We start from the raw sequence: 10238 nt of genomic DNA, 5'->3' as shown, positions 1-10238 counted from the left end.
ATGGATTAGAATGAGTTTTGTTTTTCTTCTTTTCTGAGAGCAAGTTCTCTCCAGTAATAATAAGCCCTTCCTATAGGTCCTTCTGTAGGTTTATGTGTTTATGACTGGAATGTTACCACATAAATTGTAAGATACTTGTTAGATACTTCTATTAATTACTCTGCACAACATTTTGACATCTAACCTGTTGTTTTCCATAGTGCCTTCATTTAAATGATTGAGAGGATGACAAGGAGAGTCTATATATATTCATCAATATTTAAATATTCAAATACTAATTTGAAAGGATAAGACTTAACAAACTTGAGAAGACTAAAGGGTTTTTGTTACAATAACCTGTATCAAAAATAGAAAATTCTTGGGGACAAGCAGTTAGTGTAATGGCTATGTCGCTGGACTCCCATGTAGTCGACCGCGGTTCATGTCCTGGACCCAGTGGCTTAAACTCATGCCAGGTACGTGTGCGTGCATGCCCAAGATCCCGAGAGGAGAAAGGAGAAGGGATTGCGGCATGGCCATCCCCCCTGGGGGTGATTTCTCTCTTTCTGTCTCTCTGTCTCTCTCTGTCTATCTGGCAAGCACATGTGCCCTATAGCAAAAACCTCTCAGGAAAAAAAGAAAAAAAGAAAAAGAAAACTCTGACACAGAAACAAACCAGTTTCTACCAGGCCATGCCAATTCAGTATTTCTGACAACTTTCAATGTGTCTGTACAGCACAAAACTATTTTTTGGCGTCTCTCTTCCACCTTATCCTCAGGAAAGGGCTCATAGAGTCAAGTTCATCTCACCTGATTTTATATCTTTTGTTTTTACTCTTCTACAAGAGAGAAAATATGGGAGGAGGAAGCAGAGAGAGAAAGAGAGACATTGGCTTTTTTTTTTTTTTGAGACATTTTTGTTACAGGGCACATGTGCATACTAGAGAGATGGAAAAATAGACAGACAGAAAGTAAGGGAACACCACCAGGAGGACGGTCACATTGTAATCTCTTCTCCAACATTCTCCTCTTGGGATCTTGGGCTCACACACACACATGTGCCTGGCTTTATTTTGAAGTCTCCGGGTCCAGGACTTGAACCACAGTCAACTACATGGGAATTCAGCAATGTAACCATTATGCCATCTGTTGGTCCCAAGATTGACATTTTTAACAGGGCCTTATCATTGTGATCCTCTGCCCCAGTCTCTCAGCTAGGTAGGATTACAGGCTCACACTACTACATCCAGCCTGCTTGAGTTGGTCTGGGATTAGAACCCAGGCTTCCAATGCGGCCCCAGTCTCCTGCAGCAGCACCTTACTGACTGCACCACCACAACTGGGCCTCCACTCATTTCTTCTGAACAGAAATGATTAGATATTGCAAACAGATTTTGTAGCTGTTAACCTACAGATGGAACTTAGTCGAGTTCTTTTTATAGAGACTTAGAAAGAGAAGAGTAGAGCCCTGGCCTATTGAATGGTACCATGACTTAGAGTTAAGACTGCCACGTTTAGCTATGTGCATGAGAATGCAGAAAAAGCCTCTGCAGAAAAGAAATAACAATATAATAACATCTAATGTGAAGTAAATTGACTCTTATTCACAGAGAAATAATACAATTTCTAGCTCTTCATTTTCCAGTACCAATTAAGCAGTTTTTACATTATTATTCATCAGTTCACCTGCCTGAATTGAATCGTACCCCCTTTCCTTAAGACACAAGTTTTTTATATCAAAAGATTCCAGTTACAAAACATGCCTATAAAATACAGAATATTATAATTGATTATTATAGACTTTAACACATGAAAGCATAAATTAATACTAATATTAAACTTTTCTATAATTTCATTTTCTAGCATGACATCTTTCACAGAGTAGACACTTGAGAACAGATGATGTTGTCAGCCATTTATTCAGTAGTTGTGAAGACTACTTCTGTTTCCCTATGTACCTAGTTATTCATTCAGTTCTGAACTTTCCAACTTCACAGAGGTTAAGTTTTAGTACAAATAACATAAAGTCATACACACACGTACAAGAAATACAATCATCCTCTGTGACAGCTGCTAATGTTCTAAGTTAGAAACTTAGGGTGGCTCAGTGAGGCAGCAGTAACTCACTGCCCATGCAAAGCTGGCATCACATGGAAGGCCTTGGGCTCAGTTCCCTAGTCAATCTCTACACAGCAGAACACACACCAATGATGCTAGATGACTAGGAAGCCTGGGTAGGGAGGATTGCAACTTGAAACCATGTTGGGGGTATATGTGTGTGTGTGTCTCTCAATCACGCTCATGAAATAAAAAGGAAAAATTTTTATGGTCAGCTGGTGATGTGGTGGTTCAGGCAGCTGGACCCCACATGGCAGGTTGCATGGCTCAAGGCCAGGACTCTGAGACTTGAAAAGTATGCCTGCAGTGTGTGTATGTGTGCTCAAACTTCCTAGAATGGATGAGAAGGGATTGCTGTGTGGCCATCCTCCCTTAACGGGTGATTTCTCTCTCTTTCTCTCTCTCCGTTCTCTCTCTCTCTCAAATATCCCTGTAGCAAACTTAAAAAAATTATAAATAAATGAATGCGTAAGAGAATTAAAAGCGTGGATCTGTGGAGATGGATTCAATGTACGTATCTGTTGATACATCTGAAGGTCACAGTATCAATGAAGACACCTATCCTGGACCCCATTAGGAGGGAGGAAGCCACATAAACACACACCAATCCAGATAGTATGGATCATAAAGTGGCCCAGGGTCACAGTTGAGTGGTCACAGGAGACGGTAAGTACTTCAGAGGTGTAATTAATGCATATACCACATTAATCTAAAACAGAACGTTTAGAATCCTTGATTATTCTTAATCAATAATTTACTTACTCTGTGGAAATCTTGGCTATGGTGTCACAGGAACTGTACTCCACCCCCGTGAAGATTTCCTTGCAGTGTGCTGTCCGGACACCATTAAGCCAGTCGCTTGTTGTACGGAAGGTAGTGATGTCGACATTGCTTTGGTCCAGAAGAAGATTTGATGGCCTGCAAGATAAGAAAGCAGCAAACGGAGAGAAATCACGCATCAGCTTGCTATGTGTCAAAATGTGACTCTAACATCAGTAGGAACTTCCAGACTTCCCATGGCGTTCCTGTTATTTGTGGAAGTTATCTGCCATGAAGGCTTCATCTGTTCAACTTGGCAGTGTGGAGGGACACTACGTGATCATCTTGCTGAGTGCTTTCCTTCCCTATGCACGGCTGCTCTTTAAGTCACTGAAACTTTGCCAGTGAAGGGCACAAATATATCAATACATATTTTCTTATACAGTAATTTTTTTCACCATTAGAAAGATGGTGGTGAGTTTGGCTACAGTTACGGTAGGTACGACACACTGAATAATTTGCTGCTTCGGTGATGGATTCGGTTTCAGTATTAAATACTGTTGACCAGACGTTTGTAGACATACAGGTTCCAGTCTAAAGGATGGTTTGAGCAATCTAGCCTATACTTACCACTGGACATAAAGTCGTCAGAGATTTAAATAATGTCACAAATCATTAAAAATAAAAATTACAAAAGAAATAAAAAAAGTCAATGAGATATAACAAATTAAGTTCTTGCACATTAGACAAAAACAAATGGAGTTCATGTCAGATATAGAGATAGATAGATCAAAATTGTGATTATGATTTATATGGCATGATACAATCAGCATTAAGAGAAGGTAGTATTAAAATTGTTTTATGTAATTATGAGCTTGATCTTAGATCTTTGACTGTCTGCACAACCTTGTGAAACACAGGTACAGAAGAGACATGAAGGAAATGAAAAGACTGCATCCCCGAGAGCCAAAAGCAGCCTGTTAGTGAACTTCTTTGCAGTGGTTTCTTTCTTTTTCTTCCTTCCTCCCTCCCTCCCTCTCTTGCTTCCTCCCTCCCTCCTTTCCTTCCTTCCTTCCTTCCTTCCTTCCTTCCTCCCTCCCTCCTTTCCTTCCTTCCTTCCTTCCTTCTTTGCTTCCTTCCTTCCTTCCTCTCCTTTATTCCATTTTTCCTTTTTCCTTTGTCTTTCTTCCTTTTTCTTTCTTCCCTTCCTTCCTTCCTTCCTCCCTCCCTCCTTTCCTTCCTTCCTTCCTTCCTGCCTTCCTTTTTTTTACTTTCTCCCTCCCTCCCTCCCTTCCTTCCTTCTCTCTCCTTTATTCCAATTTTTCTTTCTTTTTCCTGTCTTTCTTCCTTTTTCTTTCTTCTCTTTCTTTCTTTTCTTTCCTTCCTTCCTTCCTTCCTTCCTTCCTTCCTTCCTTCCTTCCTTCCTTCCTTCTTTCTTTCCTTTCTTTCTTTCTCTCTTTCTTTCTTTCTTTTTTCTTTCCTTCCTTCCTCCCTCCTTCCCTCCCTCCCTCCCTCCCTCCCTCCCTTCCTTCCTTTCTCTTTCTTTTTTGTTTCCAGCTCTTAGTGACTTCTTTAATTGTCCTTCATTTCATAAGACTGAAACCAATAACTAGGTGTATAATTTATTGATTTCTCTTGTTCTTTTTCATTTTTCTTTCTTTTTTTTTTTTTTTTAAGGTTTTTGACATAGCATGCATGTGCTCACCAGAGAAAGAGAGAGACAGTGAGAAGGAAAGGGAGAAAGTACCCACTAGGGGGAATGGCAATGCTACAATCCCAACTCCTCTATTCTTCTCTCGGGATTTGAGACATACAAGCACAGCCACCCTGTGTGCTTGTCAAGCAACCAGGTCCAGGACTCAAACCATGGTCATTCATGTGTGAGCAGGTGGCATAATGGTTAAGGTGTTGCTTCTTCTTTTTTTTTTTTTTTTTAAGGTTTTTGACATAGCATGCATGTGCTCACCAGAGAAAGCGAGAGACAGTGAGAAGGAAAGGGAGAAAGTACCCACTAGGGGGAATGGCAATGCTACAATCCCAACTCCTCTATTCTTCTCTCGGGATTTGAGACATACAAGCACAGCCACCCTGTGTGATTTTCAAGCCACCAGGTCCAGGACTCAAACCATGGTCATTCATGTGTGAGCAGGTGGCATAATGGTTAAGGTGTTGCTTCTTCTTTTTTTTTTTTAAGAAAAGGAACTTCAGCATGAAGTATTTATTAAGGTTATGTTTTAGATAAATAATAACAACAGCGAAACATTATGAAGGTCCTTGTTTTCGATTATGTCGAACATTCATGAGCACTTAAAATGTGCCAAGAATTACACTAAGCATATTACATAGACATGAAGGACTTTAACCTTTACAATGAGAGGCACTGTTGCTATTCTTATAACAGATGGGGATGCTAAAGCTTAATGAGATTAAGTTACAAATCTGGGTTCCCTCAGGCAAAAGAAACAGAGATTTAGACACACGTTGTATTACACCAGAGCCTACAGTTTTAACCACCATGCTATACCACTCAGGTGACACTATTCCAGTTGCATTTCCCTATTTTCTCTTAGGCTACATGTGATTCTGTGATGCAGCTTCTTTAAATTGCATATGCTAGGAAGTAGAGGGTTTAGTGCACAGATTCTGGAACCACTAGAGGCTCAGGTTAAAGCCTGAGTTTATCAACACTATGTATGTGACCTTGGAGGTTTTCTTATCTTCTCCGTTTTCTCATCTGTGAAACAGAAATAATAGTAATGATGCAGGTTTCACACAAATGAGACTAAATGTGCAAATGTAGGTAGTACTTAGAGCAGTGTTAATACCTTATAAGCACTATATTATTAATGATTACTCAATATTATGATATAAAGTAACGTGTTTGGTAAAAAGACTTAAAACTGTAGAACTTTATAAAGAAAAATAGCATAGTAAATACCAGTTTACATAAAATTCAAGAAATATAATAATCTTCTTAATTACCACTTGAGTAACTAGAAGTTAATTATAATATTAGGTTGTCAGAAAGTCATGACTTTTTTTTCTGTTTTTTTACACAAGAATGTCATGACTTCCCCACTGACTCAGTATTATGCACAAAGTAGTGCAGCCATTCAGGAAACTAGGTACTAAGAGGGGCCTCGCCAGAATAGTCAATGACTTCTGCAAGTGGTGATTCCACAGCCAGTGCTAACAAGTGGATGTGCTCGTCTGCCTTCCGGCATGATTGTTTTGATTATTGCAATGAAATATATTACTAGCTTTAAAACTTTGTATAATATTTCCTATTCTTTATTTTATAAAGGAGAAATACATTTTGAGTTTTACATCTGCAGTCATTCAGTCATATCACGTTTTGTGATATTGCAGTTGAATTTAATCTGCACTTCTCCCTTAAGACTTGTTTAGAATTATTATTTTAAAAGTCCCCAATATTAGGGGTTTTGAAATTAGCACTTCATAGCTTTTACATTCTTAAAATGAATGATTTGCCTAAATGAAATCTATATCATATGAAGTCCTTAAATTTGATGTTTAGAGTTAATTGTCAGAAGACACAAAACAAATCAATAATACTAATATAGTTTTATACTTATTTTAGAAATGAGTTTAGCTCTCTGAAGTGCTACTTTCAATAATATCTTTAGAGATAGCATGAAATCACAGAAAAATGAACAATCCAGACAAAAGAACTGTCTAGTGTTTTACCTGTGAGCAGCAGCCATTGATTGTGCCTAGGACATGTGATAAAATAAAAATTCCCGTTCTAAATGAGAAAATCTCTCTCTGAAGCAAATCCACAAATGTGCTGACTCTGCCCACACTTAAAAAGGATTTTTTAGAAGAATTATTTTATTTAACTTTATTTATTTACTAATTTTAATTTGACTAGAGAGGGACAGAGCGAGAGAGCGAGAGTGAGAGAGCGAGAGAGAGAGAGAGAGAGAGAAAGTGAGAAAGCACGCCGCTAGGTCTGGGACTTGAACTATAGTCGGCCATGTGGAAGTCCAGGACCCTTAACCAGAATGCCACCTGCCAGCCCTTAAGAACAATTTTTAATTGGACTGTTTCTGCTACTACTGGTGATATTTCTTGAACTCATTCCCTGGTATACTGGAGACATGCTTACGTGTGAAGTTAAGGTTCTTAAGCCTGAACAATTCTTGCAAGCTATGGCTATTATGTTGGATTCACTGAAGTAGTCACTGAGTCAGTAAACAAAAATCAACAGAAATAGCATTAAATCAGATGTTGGAAAATGTTTTAGGACAAATTAAGCGAGACCTAGAAATCAGACAAGGTACTAAACTCTTTACTAAACTCTTTACAGGCACACACACACCACAGTTTCTGTCTACAGCAGCTGTAGCAGAGAATTTAATGTCAACTCTTAGTCCCACAAATAGTAATACTTTCTTATTTATGGATTGGTGGGTATGAAGAATCAAACCTCAGGACATTTATTCAGAATATTTGTGAAGTGTGCCTCATGGCAAAATGAAGTAGCTTTTCTTTCGAATTCGAAATAGTTTGTATTTTAAACTCAACCCGTTAGCCAGATTCAACAAGAGTTTAGAGAAAATTAGTCTAAATAAATTGAAATAGAACAGGACTTGCGGATTAGGGATTAGGTTGACCCCAACTGAGTTTTTCTGTTTATGACTTGGATCAAAGTACAACCAAGACAAAAAAAATGACCTAATTTTAATGCCAGTGACCTCAGAATAACCAGCCCTGCAAAGTATCATTTTTCCACTTCCAGGATTTCTCTGGGGATTTCAAATAAAAATTGGTTCCTTTCCTCCTCGGAGAGGACATCTGGAGAGTTTATCAATGGATAGGAATTTGTCTCTCACTGTGAAGAGCCTGTGATGTCTCTTCATGCGCACCAAGGGAATCTGGGCTTTTTGAGCAGCTGCAGGCATTGACGTTTTTTTAGACCCAACCCCAGACATCAGGTCTGAAGGGGAAATTTATAGGCTGGGCGATGTGCACCGTGAGCTCACACTTTTACTAGACAAATTAGATAGATTTCAATCCTGCAGCTGTAAACGATGTCCTACAGAGTTCCACCTGATCTTTTACAGCTTTTCATAAATCAGTACCTACTGGCCGCAGACCGCAGTCATTAAAAAGAAATCATGGAAATTACATGTTTGCTCAAGGGAAGCAAAAAATAACTTTCCTCCCTTTCTAGCTCTCTCCTTGTATTGAGGTTTGTGAATTAGTCTTTTATGGATTTTCATACTGTTGCATTAAAGGGGTACAGAATTGTTTCCTTCCCATCACTTCTATTTTAGCTGTAAATTGGTTGCATACCAATTAGCAACAGGTATTGGGGAACACATGGTAATTAAAAACTGCCAACCCCTAGAATATCTTCTTGTAATAAGCTAACAGTGTCTTAAAATTCTGAGTCACTAGTTATCCTTTCATAACAAAAAAGGCTTATTTTGGCTTACAAAGGGCTTTCTCTTTCACATATCCAAACTAATGACAAATACACAATTCTTGAATGAACAAGTAAATGTCTATTAAATCCACAAGGGTATATCAATAATAGCAGAGATCCATGCTGTAACACTATAATAATTCATATATGCTTCTGCTGTGAATAATTTCAGTAAAATATTAAATATAAAAAGTAATTTTCAAAAGACAAAATACTAGTGGTATCTACCTTTATTATTATCTGAGAATAGTATTGTAGCTTTGCAATACCTTTTAGAGCTTACTTTCAATTTTTTTAAATTTCACAAGTTACCTTCTCACATTTCAGAGGAAAAATCTTTCATTTGCCAACTTATTTTAATGTGAATTGATGATGACCTTGTCTTTGTTTATCACTAGCATTAAAAGTGCAGACAGAATTAAATGAACTTAAGTGGTCATCAGTAACTAAAAATAATTAAGCAAGTGTATGGTTCCCAACAGGAAGCCAGTACCTAAATGACATCTAAAGGAGGAATAAAGTCATAGTGTTTATTTTAATTAATTATCTCTAGACCTTAAGGACTAAAATCTTAGCAGTTACAGCTATTACATCTGGCATAATTCCTCCCTCTGGTACAACTAACTGCTTTGATTTTAACATTAAAAAAAATGGAGCAGGAGATCACCTGGGTATTTGGCATATTTGCTTTGCTATAAAAGGTTCTGTATCATATTTGTTCAGTTAGCAATGTCACCCTGTCAGTTGCAGAATTTGAGGTCAAACTCATTTTTGGAAATACTTGGCAGAATGTTCTTTTTGTTCTTAGATTTATCTTAAAGGATACAGTATTTGTCAAATGACAAAAAAAATTATATTAGAAATCAGATTGATTTTATTAATGCTTATTTATTTCCAATAACAGGGAAAGTTTACAAATACTGTTTACGTTTGCTCCTATTCATGCTGCATGTTGATAAAAATGACTTTTTTTCAAAGTTACTGATCAAAGTAATGAAATAGAATATTTAAAATCATTTCAGTTAAATTAAGCAAGTATAACTGAGTCTTCAAATCCTTAATATCTTGTATTACTTTATGCATAAATTTGATTGCCTTCAGTTAAGAACCTCATTCTAAACATTTTGAGTGTATGACTTTATTTTCTTTTTCTTTTATTCCCCCATGCTAGCAGGTTGTGCATGACATGAGAGAGAGGGAAAAAGGACCACTCGCCCCTGCAAGACTTGGTCGATTCTGCTATTTGATAAAAACTCCAGGTGAGTTTTCCCATCAGGGGGATCTAGGACATCCTGCCTGTCTATATCAGCCCTGCTGGTCCTCACAGTCCTGCCACCACTTCTCTACTTTCTAACACTCTTCACTGCTGAACTTCTCAAATAGTGGCCTCATGGAGGCCCGTATTTTCAGAATAATTGAGCATTCTGAAAATTTTTCTCTTGCTAACCTTCCTAGTGTAGTTGAACACATCAACACCCACTGACTTCCCAACCAATAACTGGTGCGATACTTGGCACCTTTTCTTCACTTTATATTTTTATACTGGCAATCACTGGTTCGATGTGGCCCATATTGCCCTTCTCGATTAAAACACTCTTCTGTTTCACTTTTGACCTAGATCACCACAGCAGTCCGCAAACTTGTCCCCTGAATAAAGTTTTCTATGCAAAACATTTTAAAAAGTAGTTAGCCAATATAGCAAATAAATTTACCGTAAGACAAACAAGATCTAGGCAGACTCTGTAAAATAGCTTTTCTATAAGAATAACTTTATTTTTTCACTGGGATACTATCTGATATGCATATGGGCACAATTCTATTCATAGATCTGAATAGCTAGATCATTCAGAAACATGAATCCTCAGGACCAGTCAAGTACTCACAGTTAGACACTCACCCATTATCTTTTTTTTTTTTTTTTTTGAGGGGT

At 37.7% G+C, this 10238-nt stretch overlaps 1 protein-coding gene across 2 annotated transcripts in view; it reads right to left on the bottom strand.

The window, feature by feature from the left end:
- EPHA3 (EPH receptor A3) overlaps positions 1-10238 on the bottom strand; it is a 404175-nt gene that overhangs the window by 12503 nt on the left and 381434 nt on the right. For both annotated transcript variants that reach the window (XM_006139867.2, XM_006139868.2), the window contains exon 16: positions 2860-3015. In XM_006139867.2, coding sequence (XP_006139929.1) covers positions 2860-3015 — 156 coding nt within the window. The remainder of the gene's footprint in view (positions 1-2859; positions 3016-10238) is intronic.

The sequence above is a fragment of the Tupaia chinensis genome, unplaced genomic scaffold (assembly GCF_000334495.1).
Source record: "Tupaia chinensis unplaced genomic scaffold, TupChi_1.0 Scaffold000009_1, whole genome shotgun sequence".
Lineage (NCBI taxonomy): Eukaryota > Metazoa > Chordata > Mammalia > Scandentia > Tupaiidae > Tupaia > Tupaia belangeri.
The sequence above is the reverse complement of the archived record's forward strand: the minus strand, read 5'-3'. Positions and strand labels throughout refer to the sequence as shown.